Source organism: Natator depressus, chromosome 18 (genome assembly GCF_965152275.1).
Source record: "Natator depressus isolate rNatDep1 chromosome 18, rNatDep2.hap1, whole genome shotgun sequence".
NCBI lineage: Eukaryota > Metazoa > Chordata > Testudines > Cheloniidae > Natator > Natator depressus.
Window position 1 is genome coordinate 18776777 of NC_134251.1, and position 22194 is coordinate 18798970.

General features: G+C 45.8%; 1 protein-coding gene and 1 long non-coding RNA gene across 2 annotated transcripts in view; one reads left to right on the forward strand and one right to left on the reverse strand.

Annotated features, from left to right (window-relative positions):
- The window catches only part of LOC141974405 (uncharacterized), a 43115-nt gene that overhangs the window by 7179 nt on the left and 13742 nt on the right, over window positions 1-22194 (forward strand). The window lies entirely within an intron of this gene.
- Window positions 8593-10655, reverse strand: LOC142000786 (transcription factor HES-5-like). Its single transcript, XM_074975343.1, has 3 exons — window positions 10395-10655; window positions 9807-9987; window positions 8593-9556 (listed from the first exon to the last, which is right to left on the reverse strand). The coding sequence occupies exons 1-3, from the start codon at window positions 10458-10460 to the stop codon at window positions 9288-9290; spliced, it is 516 nt and encodes a 171-aa protein (XP_074831444.1). The 5' UTR covers window positions 10461-10655; the 3' UTR covers window positions 8593-9287.

The following is a 22194-nucleotide window of genomic DNA, read 5'->3' on the forward strand; positions in this document are numbered from 1 at the left end:
GAAATAATAACATCTAGCACTTATATAGTGCTCTTCAGCAGTAGATCTCACAGTATCACTATTCCCATTTTACAGATGGAGAAACTGAGGTGCGGGGGGGGAGTGACTTTGCCTTCCTCTGTGGTGTGGGGCATGGGTCACTTGTGGGGTTTTTGTTTTGTTTTTCCAACTAAAGTAAATGGGGGATTCTCTGTAACATGAAACCCTTAGATCAAGATTTGAGGACGTCAGTAACTCAGACAGAGGTGATGGGCCTACTACAGGGTAGATGAGATTCTGTGGCCTGTGATGTGTGGGAGGTCAGACTAGATGATCATGATGTTCCCTCCTGGCCTTAAAGTCTGAGTCTAAGATCATCCAGTGTGTCAGTGGCCAAGACAGGAATAGAATACAGATGTCCTGAGTCCCAGTCCAGTGCTCTATTCCCTAAGCCAGACTTCCTTTCACAGAACCCAGCTCCTCAGCTCTGCTGTTCACAGATTAAGGACCTGATTTTCTACATGCCTCAGTTTCCCCATTGTTACAAAGACGTTAATGAAAGCCTCATCTAACACTCTCTTTGTCAACCTTTTAAAATGCAGAGAAAAAATAAATAAACCTTTTTCTCTAAGCTCACTATATGACCTCTCCATACTTCAGTTTCCCCATATGAAAAATTGGGCTAACAATGGTATCACGTATGGCTGCATGTAAATAATAACACACACACCGTTGCTGAAAGGGCAAATCTGTTAAAGTTTGAAATCCTGCAAAGTATATTTTACTGGTCATAAAATTTTGTCATAAAGTTATCTAGCTGTTTTTATGAATCAGTTGCGATAGTAGTTAACTCCATGACTTCATGTGACAATGAGTTCCATAGGTCAGTTATCCCAGGGCGTGTTAGATGTTAATAGCTTATTCATTATTTTTTATTGTTTTTCAAAGCACGTGGGTGACTCAGCAACACAAGTCCCTTAAAAGTCTGCCTCTAGGTCACTTTATACATTTTGAATTATTATTATTATTACTTATTATTTTTTTTATATTAGCCAATACAAGACGACACACACTTTGATCACTGTTGTATCTCACAGTGAAAATATAATACAAAGCTCTGTACCCGATCAGCAGTATGTCACATGCATTGGACAGGAAGTCCTGCCACACGCTGGATGAGAGGGGATGTGTTTTCAGCAGCAGAAGGGCACCATGAGGTGGGAGGTTTCCTTCAGCCAGAGAAGCTTTTGATCCAATTTTCAATTCTGAAAATATGAAATGAGTGGTTTTAAATAATGCCATCCTCTCCCCGGCACAATGCCCGGGAACGCAAAGGACTGAACCAGCCCTTATTGATTAAAGCATTATCCCTTTCTCCGAGTCCTGGCCAGATGGTATAGAAGGCATTAGCTTTCTGCTCAGGACCCGCAGAGGCACACTTCTATTGTTGACAGTTTAACACTGTGAATGGAGCAATGTGTGGGAAACTCTCAAAATTCCGGACTCACACCATCTGAGGTGAATGGTGAACTAGGCAGGCTGCCTTGCATTGCATGCACAAAACAACAAGCCTCTGGGGTTACAAACTCCAGCTTCCCTCTCTCTGTGTCATCAGTTGGAAAAGACCAGAGCTCTAGCACCACCCCCGCGTTTTCCTCCTCACCCCCCTCCCCATTCACAAATCAAAGAAATAAGCCAGTCCTTTCATATTTGCTTTGATTGTATTATGCAGGTCTAAATACTTTATGGTAAGTGAATATTTGTGAATTAGTATTTCCTCACATGGTAATCTCAGATTAATAAAATCCCTAATTTAAGGCTGCCGCATAAGTAGATTCGTATGTAATGTATATTTTATTTATTTCCACAAGGAAGAACAAACATTGACTATATAATCATTATCACCTCTGAATATGGTGGAAATCAGAGCATCAAGGTGATTAGAATGGGATGCTACTGTACTTTAGCTGGAGTCATATTCTCCTCTCCCCCCAAATATTCACTATTACATTTGAGCACCTGCAAAGCATCTTTGTGCATCAACATATCTTTATGTAAGTAGTCTATTCAGTAGGTCAAATTCTTCCCTGTGGTATTGCCATCAATGAAGTTACCCCAGGGATAAATTTGTCTGCCTCTATCTAATGTCCTTTGCACCACTTTTTTTAGTTTATCCCATGTAACATCATTGTCTTATTTTCTTTAACCCTGCAACACATTTTAGGAGTCAATTTGAATGAAAAATACATGGTCTATTCAGAGTGGTAGCTGTGTTAGTCTGTGCAAAAACAATGAGGAGTCCTTGTGGCACCTTAGACTCACAAATTTATTTGGGCATAAGCTTTCGTGGACATCTAAGATATTTGCCCTTCTGGAAGAAAATAATTTGTATTGTCAACAGTCTATTTGTCTTTAATAAAAGGTTAGTAACTAAAATGTTGGTCTTCTTTCCATCTGGCAAACATGGCTATTTTTTGTTTAGTTTTGCTTTTTAAAGGGAAGCTGAAAAGTTCAGTTTCTGTAGCAGTTTGTCCTGTTAAAAACATGCTTGTGCTCCAAGATCACCCATTGTGGGAGGGGTTTGTGGCTTTCAACTAGCAGTAACTGTAGGGGAAGCAGAGAATGTTGGTTTGTGTGAGACTCACAAAAATCGTTATAAGTCTTCCCCCCACCCCCCAACGGTTCCCTTCCCCTCCATTGTTAATGGAATGATAGATTTAAAGAAACAAACCACAACATGCACAAAAGACACTGGAATCTAGATTGTACTAATCAGGTAATTCCAATTTTTGTAGATCTGCTAACTGCAGTTGTCTAAATAATTACCCTCTTCTTTGTATGAAGTGGTGTTGTAGCCGTGTTGATCCCAAGATATTAGACAGACAAGGTGGGTGAGATAATATGTTTTATTGTACCAGCTTTTGAGTTTACACAGAGCTCTTCCTCAGGTCTGGGAAAGGTACTCCGAGTGTCACAGCTAAATACAAGGTGGAACAGATTGTTTAGCAAACGTGATTAACACACATTTCAAGGGACCTATTCTAGGTGAAGTGGTCGTTAACACCTCTCCAGTCACAAGGAGGAGGGAAAAAGCGGGGAGGGGTGGTTAGTGAGTTATGGATTGTTGTAATAAGCCATAAATCCAGTGTCTCTAAACAGTCCATGATTTTTAATGTCTAACAAAGTTATTAATTTAAGCTCCCAGGCTCATCTTTTGAAGGTGTTGTGCAAGCTTCCTTTGAGGATGAGGACTGAGAAGTCAGATACAGAACAATCACTTTGTGAGAAGTGTTCACTCACAGGTGATACGGTGTTTTTGTCTTTTTTTATAATTTTTTCTGAGAGAGTTCATTCAAGAGCGTAGTGATTGTCTTGTTTCACCCATATAATTGCTACTGGGGACATGTAGTGCACTCTCTTCATTGTAATGCTTCCTGTCACATTTCATTGCTGTGGAATATGGACCAGATCTTGAGAGATGGACTGCAGCTGAGCACTTAAGCCATTGCACCTGTGACGTTCATTTTCTCAGTGGCCTTGTTCAATCATGAATCACGTTAACAGTCAATAGCAGCACTGTGAATATAGGACAGCTTCAAAACTATGATAAGAATCATTGAGGAGAATAGAGGGGCTGATCTATCTAGTTACGTTCATTATTTTGTATTGATTAAAAATTGGCACCAGAAATCAGTGATGTCACAAAGGCTGAGTCTTCTGTACACTATGGCCATGTGACCCCCACCTGCTGTAAGGCCAGGCCTTAGTGTAGATGAGAATCAGGCCCATAACATTTTATCAGTCATAACAATCAAATGCATACAGGGTTGCCCTTTTTTTTTTTTTTTTTTTTTTTTTAAAACTCCCATCTCATCCTGGGTGACTATCCCCATTCTTGGCACTCTCCCGCCCTTGGGAAGCATGGTGTTTATTATGCTGATCCTACAGCCCAGGGATACTCTTCTGACAAAGACCCTATTAACCTTAGAGTGTGGGCCTGAGTTTCTCAGAGTTTCCCACACTTTCTTCCCTATTTATGACATTCAAGGGAATCACAAAAGAAGCGTGCCTCACAACAGCCCCCATTAGTGACGCTCTTTGACTCCGCATTGTGATTACCAGCAATTCCTGTCCCAATAGACCATCTGGAGAGCTATTTTCCCAAGGAGCACATTGATCGATCAGTATTATCCAGGCCCTTTTAAAATTTGGGAATGTTATGCTCTTTGACACTAAATAGGTGGCTTGAGGATGGATTGTCAGCTAGATTTTAAGATATCTAAGGTGCAGAAAAAGATGATGATTGTTCTTTTAAAACACACACACACGCAGTATCGATACCTTTCATGAGACAGGGTGACATGAAGTCAGGAAGTAGCATAAAATGCAAAAGAGGGTTATGTGAATGTAATGCTGGATGCACAGCCCAGGAGAATAAACTTCACTCTTTATCCACAGAGCAGGTACAATCCCTCGCAGTGGAAATGCAGGCGTCTCTCTTCTTGATTTATACCAGGATGTGTGGAAGGAGACACCTGCCTTATGAGCTTGATTCTGATCTCACACCAGTTTTTCACAGATGTAATTTTTCTGACTTTTTCCTGATTTAAACCAGCGCAAGCGAGGTCAGACTCAGACCCAGCAGTCCCTAAACTCTTGTTTTCAGAGTTTTTCTTTTCTGTTTTTCTGTCTGACTTCATCAGTTTAAACTCAATCCATGCGTGATGTTGCTCGGTGTGATTTTTAGCAAGGTTCTGTGGTTCAGTTTACTCCAAGTAGATGTAGGTTAGCTCCAAGGGCTTGTCTACACTACCGCGCGGGGTCGATCTAAGATACGCAACTTCAGCTACGTGAATAGCTTGACAGTTTGACAGTTATGTGCAGATTTAATTTCCTTGGGAATTGTAGATAGGGAAAGTAAAACCTCAACATCCCGTGCTGAGCTTGCTTGGGAGTGGGATTTCTCTGGAGGAGTGGCACTTCTTAAGTGTGAGGGAAATCTTATCGTAGATAAGGGATGTGGTTTGAAAGTGACTGTAGAAAACGCCGTTTAGCTGTGTCACTGGGTGGCTGGCTCCTTAAGAGGAGATGGACTTCAGTGTCTAGGGAAACAAAGATAAGAGGGCCTAGAGAAGCAGAGGGGTTCTCTGCAGGGAAGAAGGAAGAGTGCAGGAAGGAAGTGCTGGGAGTTGCTGCCAGCGCTTAGTAAAAGAGTAGGAAAACAAACCAGATCCTCAGGACAGGAGGACTGGGTCCATCTTGAGGCTGGCATGTAGATGCTGTGTGGGTTTTTGTGGTGTTGGTTTGGCATTGGTAGGTATATCCTAGATGGGGTGGACTTCTGTTAAATGACATAGCCAGAGGGCCAAGTCACTGCAGCAGCCACACCAGGCTGCAGGGTTCTTTGAGATGCCCTGAGAAGGGGGAACTGATACTGTATTGTTCTAGAGACACCCTAGGCCATGAGGGGACGCTCAGTGGGTGATGACCTCTAACACTGGTGCAGTCAGCAGGATTTGTCCTGTGAATCCCCTTTAGTTAGAGCAGAGGGTGGAGGAGAGGAAGCCAAAGAGCAGCAGCCGTAGTTAAGCCGTGGGGGTCAGCAGTAACTACTGTGGTTCCTGTTCCAGTTTTTAGAAGTGGACAGGTGGCACAAGCCAATCCAGGAAGTTCTCCTGGGGGATTTAGAGGCAGCAGGAGGCACTGTTGTATCTGCAAAGATGGCTGGCAATCTTGGAGGAGTAGCAACAGCAGCAGCACCTACTGGAGATCCTGCAAAAGAAAACATCTGTAGCCACAGATACGGAGACTAGAGAAGGTATACTATGCCTGTGGGCAATGGGGACACCTGAGAATGGTTTGCCCCTATGGCACCATTGTTGAGATTGACTTTGGGAAGCAGAACACAAAGTTGCAGGCTGCAAAGAGAGTGGCAGAGAGGCTCCTGCAGGGAAAAGACCCCAGGCTGGAAGGCTTGGGAGTGGGTTAAAGAATAGCCCAAATGGGGTGGAAGAACTCTTGTTTGTTTGGACTTTTGTTACATTGAAACCCAGGTGAGGGGGAAACTGAGGGAGGGTGCTGCAGTGCCATCCTGCCCACAAGGTGGCTGGACCCATGACAAATTCTATAAAATATTTTTGTGAGAGAGTGAGTGGGGAAGGTGCTCAAGGCTGGCTTTGTGTTACCCAATAAAGTAATGCGGGGGGCTTCTCCCTCCCATCCTCAAATTTCCTCCATCTGTCTTCCTTCATTTTCCCTGGCTTTCCATAATCTCTGTCCCTGATGGTTGAGTGGAGGATGGACATAAAAGTTCTTCTAAGGTACCTATCTTCCCCCCTCCCCGCCCCGCCACTACTGCACTATTTGAGCACCTCACAATTTATAATGTATCTTATCCTCCGCATACCCAGGGGAGTCAGATAAGTGCTATTAATTGATTTTATAGATGGGGACTGAGACGTAGAGACTGAGTGACTTGCCCAAGGTCACTCAGGAAGTCTGTGGCAAATCAGAATTGAACCCATGTCTCTCGAAGCCCAAGCTAGTGCCTATGACCATGGTGGACAACGCTGCTTCTGCTCCGGCACAGTAGAACTTTCTAACACGGGTGAAGCTCATCTTTGCGGGAGACAGCGCTTTCTCAGGGGCTGCTCTAAGGCTCTGGAACAAACTCCTGCAGGTGCAAAGGACCAACACAGGCCTCCCCACATTTCACTTCTCTGACCTGTCATCTCTAACAAAGACACAGAGCAGCATGGGCATCCTCAAACCTTCACCACCCCACCCCCAAACAAACCACCTCACTACAGACACACTTCCAACCCATCCAGCACTTCAGAGAGAGAATGAGAGATAAAACAGCTGGCAGATGTTAGCCATGTCGCTTAATGCACAGCCGTACATGCTACAGTGATGAGGTGGGACAGGAACCTCGATAGACTAGTACAGAATAGAATGCTGCCTTTGTGCTTCTTTTCCAACTCCCAGGGAGTGAAATTGACAAGCCTTCTCTTCTAAAGCAAAACACCTGTCCATTTTAATCCTTCGCCTGCTCTCGGGAACAGACCTGGCTGGTAATGTGGCTACTGCACCCACATCTGTGGTTCACAAGAAGCCTAGCACCTTGGATTTGTTTAGCTTGGGTCACCCAATTGGTGTGCTGGGGTTTTCAGGCTTTTGTAACCCCTCATTTAGGAGGGCATGTGGGATTTGTTTTCTCTGTTGGGATGGGGGGAGAGATCAAAGTTGTCACTGTCATATTTTTGGATCTCAACTAATAGGGTTTGTGTTAAATATTTTAAAGCTTGCTGGAGTGTGGCAGTATTTCCTTGAGGCAAACAAGCCCAAGTTAAAAGTGTACGGTTAATACAGAATAACATCTAGCATTCATATAGCAATTGTCATTCAGAGATCTCAAAGTGCTTTAGAAAGGGTGGGACAGCACTATCCTCCCAGGCCTACAGATAGGGAAACTGAGGCACAGAGGTGAAGTGACTCACCTGAGGTCACTCTGCAAATCAGTGGCAAAGCAGGGAGTAGTACCAAAATCTCTTGATTCCCAGCACTGTGCTTGATCTTCCTGGACTATAATGCTGAATTTCTGAGCCTTACTTGGATTCCTTAAAGATGAGAGTGAAATGCTTTTAGAAAACAAGAGAAAATAATCTGGAAAAGGAAATCCTTAAGAGATTCTATAGATTTGCGATTTTCCTTTTAAAGGAGGAAGGAGAAGCTTTGTGTTACCTGTGAAGACCAGCGTTCTCCTAATCAGGTTTCTGTGAACAAGAGTTGTTAACATCAAAACACCAAGTGACCCCTGAATTTTCTCCTATTAAAGGAAATGGGAATTTTGCCAGTGACTTCAGTGGGAGCAGGTTTAGACCAGAGCAGAGCAAGGAGCTGAATTCTTCATAGTTCATAAGGTGTTGTCCATGCTACCCACCCCTGCAGGGTGGGGAAGCATAGCACTCTGAACTCAGGGCTTGGCAGATAAGTTAACAGGGTTGGTGAGGGAGGGCAGTGACATTTTTCATGATGTTTTATTTTTGAAGTCTATGCGTGGTTTAAGGAATCTTACACATCTGTCTATAGCATTTCAATTCACCTTTAATACACATTAGGCCTTTGTAACTTTTATTTTTGGTACCTTTTTTGTTTATCTTTTTAAGCCAAATCCTGCTTCTCTTCCAACTGAAATCTGTGCAGGTGCTTGCATGAGTGTACACACTGGAGTTAGGGTTTGCAACATTTACAAACAGCAACATCCCCACAGAGCCTCATTCTGGATATAGACTAAAAAAGGGGGGTGGTCTATTGTAATCTGAGAGCAGCAGAGTTCATAAAACAGTGCTTAAAGAGCACCCCGGCCCTAAGCAATCTGGCTTGATTCTGAAAAAATGTGTTTGCTTGATCTCCCAGGACCCCTTGTGACACTCCCAGCCCACACACTTCAAGTCCTGATGTTCCTCACACATTGTCCAATAAAATTCTATGTTTTAATGACTTCAAACAAAAGATCAATGAATAAAAAAAACATTTTATTGACATTTACAGTAATGGAACCAATGTCACTTTCAACATCACAACTTTATAAAAGCATGTTAAGCTCATCAGCACATTCAGTGAATGACTGTAGAGTACACATTTCCCACCTCCCATCCCTACTAGGTAAAATACACAGCAGGTACTTCCTTTACAAAAGGCATCAATTATCCCTCAACTGAGATTAACCCATGCTGCATGTTAAGAGAATTTCTCCTACAGTCATTCGTTATCATAATAACTTTGCACAAGAGATTATACTCTATAGTAATCATATACTAAAATAGTATAGGAACTTCAGAAGCATCAATATTTCTGAATCAAATCTTTCACTCAAAAGGTAAAGGCTAGATTCTCTTTATGATACAAATTACATCCTCAAATGTCCCCTCTTTCTGAAGATCAGTACCTAATATAGGGCCAAAGCAGCTCCTGAATCAATGCCCATAGAAATCCATGAAGATTCCCATTGACTTCAAAGGGCATTTATCGAGCTAAACTCTGATTGGAAGCCAATGGGAGATTTGCTCTGTAAAGTGCCAAAGGGCTTGGACCTCTATTCAGCTAGGAGCCACCCATAAGGGCGGCATGTTTGCTGCAAGATACAGACACCATCCTTCACCATGAAGGGAAACTACTGCAGAGAGCATGTCTCATGACAAACAATAAAACCCCCTCCTGGAAATCAAAGTTTCCTACTTTAAAGAGGGACCATTAAATCAAAGATCCCTTTGGTTTTGCAGCACACACACACATAAATGTCCAGTCTACCATGGTCTCCAGATGGCAGCAACAGTCACAGGGATGTTCTTCTGGGAAGGATGCTTCCTGGGTACCAGACATGGCAGTGAAGGTGGGCTATGCATGGGGGGTGAGCACAGGTTGTCTGGAATTGTCTGTGCTTTGCAGAAATGCTTGATCAGCCGGGCCTGAGCTTCCTTCTTAGGCTCACAGTAGGAGAGGAAATGCAGAGCTTCCTTCAGGCACTCCAGGTAACCAGTGTTAAAATCCTGTTCTGGGCTCTTTTGACTGAACACTGGAAAATAAATGGGAGAAAATCAGCATGTTAATGGTCTGTCCAGACTCTGAGCAGTGTAAATACATCTGCAGGGATCAACACGAGGGGCCATTTCCCACAAATCCTTGCTCATGTGGATAGTCCTTATGCACATCGTCCCATTGACTCCTGCAGGAGTAAGGTCTACTTGTGTGAGCAAAGATTTGTAGGAGTGGGCCCTCAAGGAAGCAGCATCTGTGAGTGAGTGAAAAGCATGCTGCATACTCACTTTGTGTCTGCAGCTGGCTCTGCTGTTTCAAGTAGCCGACTGCCACTTCCAGGATATCGGCTTTCTCCAGCTTGGAGTTGGGCTGGTGTCTCTGGAACTCCTTCTCCAGCAGGAGTTTCAGCTGCTCGATGCTGCTGTTAATCCGGTCCCGGCGCATTTTCTCCACCACCGGCTTCCTCAGCTGCACAAGAGAAGGGCCAGGTTGTTAGGGATACAGTTGGATCCAATTTATTTATATAATCTCCATTGATTCCCACCCGCGTACATTAGGACAAATTTCTACTCAGTAGGAAGTCTATGGTCCTGGCGTGTCTGTCTGTCCATCTGTCTTCCTCTTTTTTACCTCTATATGTCCATCCGCCATCTTTACGCCAATCTTTGTTCTCGTTCTTTACATCTTTTTTTTTTACTCTATCACTAATCTATCTGTTTATTCTTATTTTCACCTTTCTATTATATCTCTCTGATGTTCCTGTATAAAATCGGTTAGGTAAATACCCAACTGGCTCTGAAGTTTCAGGTGCAGTAGGAGTCACACTGAATATAACCTAACACACACTTTCCAGCCCTGTCCATTGTTTAACTTACTTTATTCTTCTCTTTTGGCAGCAGTTTCTCCTCCACCTGGGCCATGAAGCTGTTGCTGGGAGCCATTCTTATCCTTGCCAGTTAGGGCCACAGATCTGTGGATCAGGGGTTCCTGTGCTGAACACAAGGCTGTGTGACAGCCTCTATTTATACCCAGAATGGCCAAGCCGATATGTGAGTCTCAGGCTTGTTGATGTTTCCCACACTTGTTCAGCCAATCCGGGCACATGGTCAAACAATAGAGGAGGCATCTATCAGTGCATGGTACATTGATTATAAATGCCCCGGAGAGAATAACCTTCTGCCCAAACCAACTGGTGGAGTGTGCAGTGTGGTGCTGCAGGGCTGCACTAGGATCTGGGAAAGCACTGACCCTCCAGCTGGTTGTCTGGGATCAATTGCATTCCAAAGTCGCAGCATGTGCCAGTCACATTCGTACTGGGGATGGAGGCACACGTTTCGGGGAAGGCGGGAAAAGGAGGGGGCAGTGCCTTAAGGGTTAAAATAAAGAGTTCTGCGTCCATCTCTCTGCTCTTTCTGGAGAGGGGAATGAACACCCAGCCCCGTTATCACAGAGTTTACCTGCTGAGCGTGCTTGTTTGTAGAGTACTTGGGGTTTTCCCAGTACTGATCAAATGGCAAAGTAAAATACTGTCTTAGTGTAAAATGACAGGCCCATTAGAAAAGCAGGTTTTAAGTGCTGAGGAGATTCTAAGTGATGACTGCTGGATGGCTAGGTAGGGGTGTGTACGGGGGTGGATACAGTTCACGGGGGTGGCTGGGTAGGCGGGGTGTATGAGGATGGCTAGAGCTCATGGGAATGACTCGGCTGGGGGGAGTATGCGGATTGATAGAGCCCGTGGGGATGGCTAGCAATATTGCCCTTTTTCACTGTAGAATGATAACTCAGGTAGGTTCCAGACTAGAATCCATTAGACTCTGTGCCTAACTGACTGTGTGACCTTTGGCAAGTCACTTCACCTCTGTTTCATGGTCTGGAATAATAGTAGGGCATGGAGACAAATGGATGAGGAGTACGTTCTCCTTTTTTTTCTTTTCTTTTCTTTTTTGGCTGAAATCAGCAAGTGCAGAGGCACCTAAGAATTTTTTTTAATTAAAATTTAAACTAACATTTTTGAGCCTCAGAACTCTCTCTTTAGGTTTAGTTCACATTGGGGCAAATGTTCAGGTCAGTTCTGATTTTTATCCAGTTGGATAAATTTAATCCCTGGGCATAATCTTAAAGGCAGCAGTGAAAATAGCATAGGGCCAGATCCTCAGCTGGCATAAACTGAGATAGCTCCATTGATATATGATAGAGGGGTATACATGGAGATGGATTAAAGAGGGTTACACATGGAGCTGATCTCAGTAAAGCTATGCTGTTTACACCGGCGGAGGATCTGCTCCATACTGTCTAAAGGATAGGAGCCCTTGTTTCTCTACAGATGATGGGCATGGAACATGGAGGCAAGGCTGATGAATAGAGAAACAGAACTGTTTCTAGTTGTGAGAACTCAACAATGGTTAAAGAAAGCCAGGGACTGTTGCCTATGTGTAAAACCCTGAAGTAAAGCCTGAATTTAATAGGCATTTGTCAGGAAGGGAAGTCAGAGAAATAGCGAGCTTCATGGTTTTCATTGTATGGGCCTGAAAGGGCTTAGTTCTTTGTTAGGGACAGATGTTGTCCTCAGAGCCTTTTATTCCCTGTGTTCTGGGAAAGCCAGGAGATAGGTCATCTCATGAACATTTTGATCCAGTCAAAGGATTAAAACATTAGATAAGACGCAGCCCGGTGACGGTTCACCAGCACCACTGGCTTTTGCCAGCTCTAATAAGATGCTGCCCTTTTCCTTGCATCATTTCACCGACCTGTCTCCAAAAGGCCATGTCTCATGTCATTTTTCCCAAAGCACCAGAGTGATGGCAAGGGACCTTGAAGCTAGAGTCTGACAGGTAGTCGTTGTACCAAGCTGGTTAAAGAGACTCTTCAGTGTCAAAGAGCATCTTTTTCCCAACTTCTGAGAGGCGGCCCTGACCTTTATTGCTATATTATAACTGCTAGCCAGATGGTCTTTTGGGAGTTGGATTTTTTCCCTTGAATTCATTCAGGCTCAGGCACCATCACTAATGTTGCAAGTCGTCGCAAGGCACACGTCTATTGTCCAAACAAGAAATGTTATCAATAGGGGGAAAGTGTGGGAAACTCGGAGAAATTCAAACCCACACAGCTTGGTGCTAATAACTCCTTTGTGGAGTCTGCGCGTCTGTCAATGCACCATGAATTCACGTGATTTTTCTCTGGGCGTCACTAAAGTGCTTGGATGGCCATGTGGGTAGGAGCGTCTCAGAGATCCTTCCCGCAATATGGGGGGGCAAGGTGCAGAGTTACGCCAGTCTCTGGTTTATGCCCAGGGCTGGGATTCAGAAAATCTAGGCTCTGCCACTGACTCCTCTGTGACCTTGGCCTAGTCCATAGATGTCTTTCTGCCTTGGTTTACCCTTCCATGAAATGGGGATATGGTACTGACTTTCTTTGGAGGGGTCCTGCTACGACTGTTCATGGTCTACCTGCAAGCCTCAGTGTTGAGCCCATCTTTGCAGTGCCTCCAGTGTGCCTTTCCTGCCTCGAGGGCAGATGGGGCAGGTGACGGGGCAGGTGAGACCAGCTGAATATAGGACCCAAAGGAGGATGACTGTGTGAGCAGAGTCTGTAGGGAAAGCACTTCCCTGGAGATAGAAATGCCATGAGTGGCTTCTTCCTCCTACCCAGGAGGGTTACAGCTGGCAAATTCTCTTCTCCCCCCCATAGGGGAGTCTGGCAGAGACCTCTTCTGCCTAATACACGTGCCATGCTCCCCTTGGCACTGCAGCTGGATGGGTGGTAAAAACCTTGCAGAACCTGTTCGGACTGCACTCCTGAAAGGGTGTTTGCTTATACTTTAGGCCAGCCCTGTGAAAGCATCATTGTAGGAAACTCCCTTGACTGACTAATGCTCTAAGCTTCCTAGATTTTTAGAACGACAGGGTCAAATCTCAGCAGGTTCAACTCAGCACTTCATCTTCCTTGGTAGATAAACTGAGTTCCACGCTCTACTCTGCGTGAGGGTCTCTTGGATGAGAACTGGGGAGAAAAAATCATTCCTGTGTACCGTGCATGACCGTTAACGATCCTTTGGCACTTTCTATATGAGTAGTAGTTTAAAGTGGCGTTGTTGGACAAAATTCACTCTGCTTCAGTGTGCTGATTCCCCCCACTCCAGAGATGGTGTTATTTTAGTTATTCTGTACTGTGTATGGCGTATAGATTCTGAAGTGAATTAGGGTGAAAGATGCTGTATAAGACCTGATTCTGTGGTCCTTAGGTAAAACTCCTCATTCTGGGCCAGATTCTACCACTTTTATTCATGTTGATTAGTGCTTCACTCCACAAATAGACCAATGGAGCCACGTAGTATAAGTGTGGTTGAATCTGGCCCTTTCAGAGAAAAAGACATGATGATCGGGCCCATTATGTATAATTAATTCTTACTATGCCATTATCTGGATGACTCCTCCTCTCACCTTCCCAATGCAGGACGCACGTACAGGCTTTTTTAATGCTGACCAAAAAAAAAAAAAAAAAAAAATGAGGAAGACCTTTTGTAATGCAGCTATAAACCATTCTCCCTGTATGTTTAACCTTCAGTTTCTTATTGGATCCAGCATTCTTAAACATTCATTCTTAGGTGCTTAAGGGAAGGCAAGCAGGTTTTGATCATTGGGGAACACAAAACGCATGATTCAACCTGATCTGCATTTCCAAGGTAATTAGAGGTGAAATCAATTTCCCCAACTGCTTAAGCGAGTGAACCTGAAATACTCATGGGCCAATGACATATTCTCCTTACAGCAAGTATCAAAAATAATTAAAAATTAAACAGTTATTATTTTTCTGCCTAGTGGAAATTCCCACAAGTCACCTCTCAGTATATTCAAGGGTGCACAAGAAGGATTTATTATTTCCTGGTATATTGACTCTGAAAGGCCTGGGGATTACAGCTGTTTTGCACATGAATAGATGGAGTGTGTTGTACAAAAGGCAGGAGCTGTAGGATAATGTGTTTGGATGTGGGAAAGTGCTGACCCTCCAGGAGAGCAGGCTGGTGCCTGATGGCAGGAATCAGTTACATCTCAAAGGAATGCATTGCCCTGGGAGCAGGGGTTTATCAAAGCAGCTGCATTACGTATTTATTCCCCCGCACCCTTTTCCCCTCCAAAATCAGAGAGATCTATTTTCAAACCTCTTTCCGTGCATTTTTAAAATGGCCTCAGTGAAAGGTCCCAGGTTGAAGTCCTTTAATGATCCATAGAAACAAGGGCACCAGCAGGGCAAACTTCCCTCCCAGCCCCAAGTTGGCAAAGGTGAAAGAGACATGCGTGGGTAAGGATTGGTTCTTCAAGGGTTAATGCAAGAATTGTGCCCAGCCGAACATATTCTGTGCCTGGCACTTACCCTTCTGCATGGGCTGCCAGTGGCCCTTAGCCCTGCCCTGCTGCAGGGCTGCCAAGCAGTATCATGGTAGTGGTGGTTTAAGTGAAGTGGCAACCAAGAAGCTGAACTGACACCCCTTCCACACAGGCCACTGAACAGCCCTGGGATGATAAAGCCTTGTTAACATTACTGACCTGTGCTGAATTCGAACAGGTAACCACGCGTTAAAGACTTTATAAACCTATTGCTGCTCCCATTGACTTCAATGGGAGCAGAAATGAGCCCTGTATCCCCAAGTAAGTAATTGACAGCAGGTTTCCTTGGGCCCTGAACTTGGCCTGGTGAGAAAAAGGGAGGGAGCAGCCCTCAGATTCTGAACAGAAATGATCTGTGGAACATAGGAAGCAAGCGGATCCGGCCAGTGGTCCAGCGACCTCAGTGTCCTCCTGGCACAGGCAGTATCTGGTACCAGATTCCTCAGAAGGGATGCAAGAAACCCCATAATGGACAATCACAGGATAACCTGCCTAGAGGGGACGTTTCTTTTTAACCCCATTAGTCAGTGGTTGTGACTGCCCTGAATCATGAGGGCTTCTGTAGCTTTTTCAATATTTCATTCTGTCTAATATAACTGTGGATGTTCGCATTATTCATGTCAATGACTTGTCCTTTTTTAATTATGTCAGGGGAGGTGCCCTTAATATTGTAGTCCTTTTTAGGCCTGAGTAATTAGCCAATATTCAGGCCTTGCTGGGTTGGTTCCATTAGGAAAATAAATTGATGATGGAGTCAGGTTCAGGCAACCCTGTTTGTTTTCAAAGTCCTGTTTCCCCAAATACAGTGGAAGCAAAAAACAGCAGGCAGTACTCAAAAATCCAGGTCTGTTACTCCAGCGAGGACTGTGTCCAAAAGCAGCTCTGTCTCACAGCTTCCTCCTAGGCCAGAGGCACACTCACTACTGCTTTTCTCGCTTTCTGCCAGCTTTCTGCATACACACTTACAACCAATCAGTCCCCTAAACCCTGCATTTGCAATCAGTGCCAGGGAAACCCTTCAGCCTACACAGCTTACTTTCCTTGCCATGTGAAGCATGGCCTTGGGCGGTGGCTTCCAGCTATCAAGAGACATTCAATTGTTCCTTCCCTATAGCATGAAAGAAAGGTGCTTAGCATACCCATCAACTTCAATGAGGTCTGTGATTGTCTCTAGATCAGGGGTGGGCAAACTTTTTGGCCCAAGGGCCACATCGAGGTTGCGCAATTGTACGGAGGGCTGGGTAAGGAAGGCTGTGCCCCCCAAACAGCCTGGCCCCCGCCCCCTGTCCACCCCCTCCCACTTCCCAGCCCCTCAGAACCTCCAACCCATCCAACGCTCCTTGTCCCCTGACCACCCCCTCCCGGGACCCCAGCCCCAACCGCCCCCTGGGACTCCACCCCCTATCCAACCCCCCCTTCCCGCTCCCTGTCCCCTGACTGCCACAACCCCTATCCATACCCCCGCCCCTAACCGCCCCCCCAGGACCCCACCCCCTATCCAACTCCGCCATGCTCCCCGTTCCCTGACTCCCCCCCACCCCCAACCCAGAACCTCCGCCCCATCCAACTGCTCCCTGTCCCCTGACTGCCCCTCGGGACTCCCTGCCCCTTATCCAACCCCCCCGCTCCCCACTCCCTTATCATGCTGGAGCCAGCCACGCCACCACGCTGCCCAACAGGAGCAGCGGGCCAGAGCGCTGTCCACGCGGTGCTGTGACTGCGGGGGAGGAGGGACAGCGGGGGAGGGGCTGGGGGCAAGCCTCCCCGGCGGGGAGCTCAGGGGCCGGGCAGGATGGTCCCGCGGGCCGTAGGTTGCCCACCTCTGCTCTAGATCAAAGACCCACCGATGGCAGTCATTAATTAACAATACACACACACGCATTCTGGTTACAGACCTGGCTACACAGCTGAAACTTTGGCTATGTCTACACGGCGCACCTTACCGCAGCACAGGTGTGCTGCTACAACAGTGCCGCTGTAAGCTATGCAGGGGAGCCGCTCTTTGTCGGCAGGAGAGAGCTCTCCTGCCAACCAAATAAAACCACCCCCAACGAGGGACGGTAGCTTTGTCAGTGGGAGAGCATCTCCCGCTCACAAAGTGCTGTCCACACTGGCTCTTTTCATCAGTAAAACTTTTGTTAGTCGGGGGTGTGGGTTTTTTCACACCCCTGACCAACAAAAGTTTTACCGACGAAAGTGCAGGGTAGACATAGTCTTCGGTTTGTGAAGGTTAATTTGGATGCTTCATTTAACTAGTTCCATATGCTTGCGTAATGGGAACATGATGATGATGATATGTGTGAAAATAGCAGTAGCTTTGAATCCTCACCAGGCCAACTTCATTGCTACAACAATCCTTAAAATGATCTTTTAAACCCAGCTACTTATAACTGGGTATGGGTATCTCAGGGGACAGACGGCTGTGGAGCCTTTCACCTCCTGAACTCTGCCCACACTCGGAGACTAGCCTATGGCTGATGCTGAGAAAACCCTAAGAGGTACAGAGCACATGCTGGGTACCGTGTGATGAAGATGATGGGGCTGTTCAGGAGGTGCTCAGCATCTGTCGGGATCTGGCCATATTTCCAGCTCCAGATTTTCAAAGATCACGAGTGAGCTGCCCAATGGTCATGAGATTGGCTTAAAAAGCACGTGAGCTATTTTGGCGGTCTTTTTATTTGTTTTTTGGTTCCTGAGTCTTTTTGGCTGCATTTGGATCACACTTTCAAGTTTTTCTCTGAAACCATGTGGGCTAGAAACTCTCTCTCTCTCTCATTTATTTATTTATTTATTTATTTATTTATTTACTTTTTAAGCGAGAGAGCAAGCTGAAATTCTCATATATCCCCACATAAGGGGGGATATGATAGAGATCTACAAAATCATGGGTCGCGTGGAAAACATGTATAAGGAAACGTTATTTACGCCTTCTCGTAACACAAGAACGGGGCGGGGGGGCACCCAACTAAATTAACAGGCAGCAGGTTTAAAACAAACATAAGGAAAGGTTTCAGAGGAACATAAACATAAGGAAGTACTTCTTCATACAACGCCCCGTCAGCCTGTGGAACTTGTTGCCAGGGAATATTGTGAAGGCCAAAAGTGTAACGGGGTTCAAAAAAGAATCAGATAAATTCAAGGTGGATAGGTCCAGCAATGGCTATTAACCAAGATGGTCAGGGATGCAACCCCATACTCTGGGTGTCCCTAAGCCTCAGACTGCCAGATGCTGGGAGTGGGCGACAGGGAATGGGTCACTCATTGAGTGCCCTATTCACCTGGCATTGGTCACTGTCAGGAGACAGGATACTGGGCTAGATGGACATTGATCTGACCCAGTATGGCCGTTCTTATGAGAGATTATTACAGAGCAGTGAACTTAGTGTCAGGACCTCTGGGTTCTATCCCGTTACCACTTACAAGTATTGAAGTCAGTGATGGAAAAGGGTGTATTAATGGTAGATAATCAAATCCATTCCCCTGCAAAAGCAGGATTTATCCCCCAGATATTCAATAGTGAATGAGTCAGATATTAAACTGCTCAACCTTAGCGGGCTTATGAGGCTGGATCAGTTAATGTTCCTACAGTTCTTTGAGCCTTGGATGGAAGGTGCTAGTTCTGTGGAGAATATTGGTATGAGGCAATGCCTCCGGAATGGGCACCCACCTCTGGGACAGGTTAGTTTGTAATCCAAACTTGTCTATTCTTTGTGTTACAGTACAATCCCCCTTGGCCCTAACCCTCCAGTATCCCAGCCTGGATCTCGGCATGTGAGCTCTGCACTTTCTCTTGCTCAGCGGCTGTCAGTCACAGTGCTGGAGCAAACAATGGAAGTGTGTCTTGTGAAACTGTCTTTTTCACCCTGCTGGGCAGGTGGGTTTTGTGGGACGCAGGAACATGTGCTCTGCTGGCAATAAAGTGAGGAGATTATGCCTGTTAAGAGCAGACGGCTGCCTTGCAGAAAGAGCTTTCAAAAGCCAGAAAACAGGCCTCTGAGCCTGCCAGAGTCACAGCACTCTCTCTAATACATGGGAGCGTGCAGTAGTTCCCGCTGAAAGAGTTTGTGCGGTCTAAGAGCTCAGCCCTGAGTGGGAATGCAGCGGGGTACTGTGTGCTAAGACTTCCTCACCAATCCTCCTTGCACTGCTGGGGTAAAAGACCAGGGGAGTCCAGCGCAATAAACAGAGCCAGACTCCCAAAAAGAAGTGGGACAGGATGGGGTAAAGGTGGGGGCCAAGATCCTGACTTGCTTCCTTCAGCATCAATGATACGGTTGTGAGCAAGCCCTGCTCCCTGGAATAAGCTGCAGCAGTTGGTGCTGTTTTGTATCCACCCCCAAAGTCAAGCATAATGCCTCCAGGAGCTGCCACCGGGACAGTGTACCTCTGCAGGACCCCCCAGTATAAAGCCACAATCCACTTCTAGCGCAGTAGCTGTGTCTGGTACTGATGACTTGATGGCTCCAGAGGCTGGTAATGGGCTATGGAGCCTTTCACCTGTAAGGGCTGATCTGCACTAGAAAGTTAGGTCAACCTGGCTGCATCGCTCAGGGGTGTAAAAAATGCGCCCCCCTGAGAGATGTAGCTAAGCCAACCTAAGACTAAGTGTAGACAGAACTGGGTCCAGGGGAGAATTCTTCCATTGACTTAGTTACCACCTCCTGGATTTACTGCATCGACCAAAGAACCCTTCCCGTCGCTGTAGGAAGTCTACACTACAGCGCTACAGCTGAGCCGCTGCTGTGTTCCTAGCGTAGACATACCATAAGTCGCTGGTTCCAATCCCGGCCATATCCCTAGTAGCAGAAATTCATCACGGTCTGACGGCTGTTCAGTACCCTGGGTTAGTGCTCTCAGGTCAGTTCCTAGCCGAAACATATTTTATGAAACTACCCAAAGGTCTGGCATAATTGAATATAAATTGCAGTCTTTACTCACAAGAGCTTCAGGTCTAGGGATTAAACATGAGGTGTTACTGACAGATCCATATGAGGGTGTATTGGCAGAATGAATGAGATGAGTGCTTACAGAGCAAAACCCACATTCTTTTCCTAGCTAGTCCCTTGTTACTGAATACACTGTGTAGTTCAGAGAGAGCGTAGCTCTAGGGGACAGGAAGTCCTGCACTGTCACCCCAGCTCTGATACTAACTCCATCTGTGGTCTTGAACTAGTCAGTCTAGCTAAAATTTTCAAAAATGGCCCCAGATTTTTGGGTGCCTAACTGATGACAGCTTGGGGCCTCATTTTCAGAAGCATCAAGTACCCAGTTAAAATGAAAATGGGTGCTTTGCATTTCTGCGAAACAGGTATGTGAAACTGAGCACCTAAAACCACTGGCTGCTTTTGTATCTTTTGGGCTGATCCTCTCTGTGTCTCTGCAAAACGCAGCTACTAAACAACCCTCACTCACAAGGGAGTTCTGAGATTTCATCAGCGACTATTTGTAAAGCACTTTGGAAATGCAAAACACCAGGTATTATTCCCAGTCATGTGATCCCTCACCACATCATTAGAATCAGAAGTTCAGGCTACTGCATACAAACTCATGACAACATCCAAAAGTTTAAAAGGAAGTGAGATTGTTAAACCACCAACTGCACCCCCCTGCCCAGGCCAGATGTTAAGCCCTAAAGAACTGAAGTGGCACAAGGAATTACTTTCCCAAGTTCCCCCAGCTCTGGCTGACAGACCTTGATCAATGTTTTTCTCCACAGTAAGAGCTATGCAGATGGTCTACCCAGAACAGGGCTTCTATGAAGTACAAAGGGAAGTCAAACACCATTTCTAATTCAGCTTGTAGCATGGCACACTTTCATTATCCTCTGTCTGAATGCGGTGAATAGAGAAACAGTGTGGGAAACTCAGAGGAACTCCAAACTCACGCAGTCTGAGGGCCTATAACATACTCTTGTCCTCGGTCCCACATCTGCCTGTAGCAGACACAAGGAGAGAGAATGACAGAAAGAAAAATCGGGTTATAAAGCACCGCAAGGGTGGTGGTTGAGCGGAAAGCCAGTGAAGAAAAAACAGGTTACTGTAGCTGGAGAGAAATTGCTGGAAATTCAAACGGGGAGCTCTGAGTAATATATAAACCCTCCTCACTCACAAGCAGCAGCACAGGGAATGACTAGGGGGAAAGGGCAGACCCAGGGCTCGATCCAGCACCCATTCAGGCCCATAGAAACAGTCCCACTGAGTTCAGTGGAGCTGTACTGCTGGGCCTGTATTAGGTTCTCTGATCCAGGCCTGCATAGTGCCGAGTGCTTTGTCTGCCCCAGAGTATGCAGTATGGGCTCCTGGGTTTTGCAAACGACTTCCTTGGTGCAGCTCCATATGTCAACTTTTACCGGCGAGAGCAAGAGCTGAGGCCACCGCAACAACAGCATTCCAGGTGTCTGATTCCTTTCATCCAGAGATCTCAAAGCCCTTTGCAAATATTAATGAACCAGGCCACGTGGCCCTCTTGGAAGTGTTATTCTCCCTGTTTGACAGTTGGAGAAACTGAGGCACAGAGGAGTGAAGTGATTTGCTTAAGGCCACACAGTCCATTAGTGACAGAGCCCAGAAGTCCAAATTGCCAATCCATTGCTCTAACCCCTCCCAGCTCTGTCAGGACAGCTGCTGTCATCAGGGAACAGTCTGAACAAATGTCACTACCCTCTGCAGATCAGTGTGTTAGCAGTAGTGAATGTTGCGGTACTTGTCCACTGGCTTTGCACCATAGTCGGGGGCTCACTGCGTCCTTACCCAGTGAACTCAAATCCACAAAGTTCTCAAAACTCAGTCAAAGCTGGGTCATCTTTCATGTGGAGGCCATCCCTGCAAAACCACAAACTGAGCCCAGATGCCCTCACGACTGGGCCAATGTTTGAGTTGTAGCAAAACATTTGCCAGATGCAGGCTGAGTCCTGAGTTGGCAGCGGAGGCCGGAGCTTGATTTGCGCAGTTTTGCTGTGGAGGTTTTGCAGCTCTCTGATTCACAGAGCTGGAGAGGAAGGATGGCTGTGTGTGCAATGGGAGTCCTCTGGACTATTGCCACATCTGCCATGCTTCCTGCATGAACTTTAAAAAGTCACTGAGGGCCTGATGGGTTCGTTGGTTGTTTTTTCAAAGTAGATGCCAACTTGTATGTCTGCTTTACATTTGTGCTTACTCTGTGTGAAAGGCCAAATACGGATTTGCACATGCAAGCACCTATTTAGCCACCTAAGTGTGCAAATCATGTGACTTGGGGACACACACACACACAGAGTAAGTACACTCAAAAAAGTAGGCCCAGATCTTTATGA

Excerpts from the sequence above, each read along its gene's own strand:
- LOC142000786 (XM_074975343.1), bottom strand. The coding sequence starts at position 10,460 with ATGGCTCCCAGCAACAGCTTCATGGCCCAGGTGGAGGAGAAACTGCTG. Across the intron at positions 9,988-10,394 it reads TGCCAAAAGAGAAGAATAAA|CTGAGGAAGCCGGTGGTGGA; the intron begins GTAAGTTAAACA and ends TCTCTTGTGCAG. Across the intron at positions 9,557-9,806 it reads GAGCCAGCTGCAGACACAAA|TGTTCAGTCAAAAGAGCCCA; the intron begins GTGAGTATGCAG and ends TTTATTTTCCAG.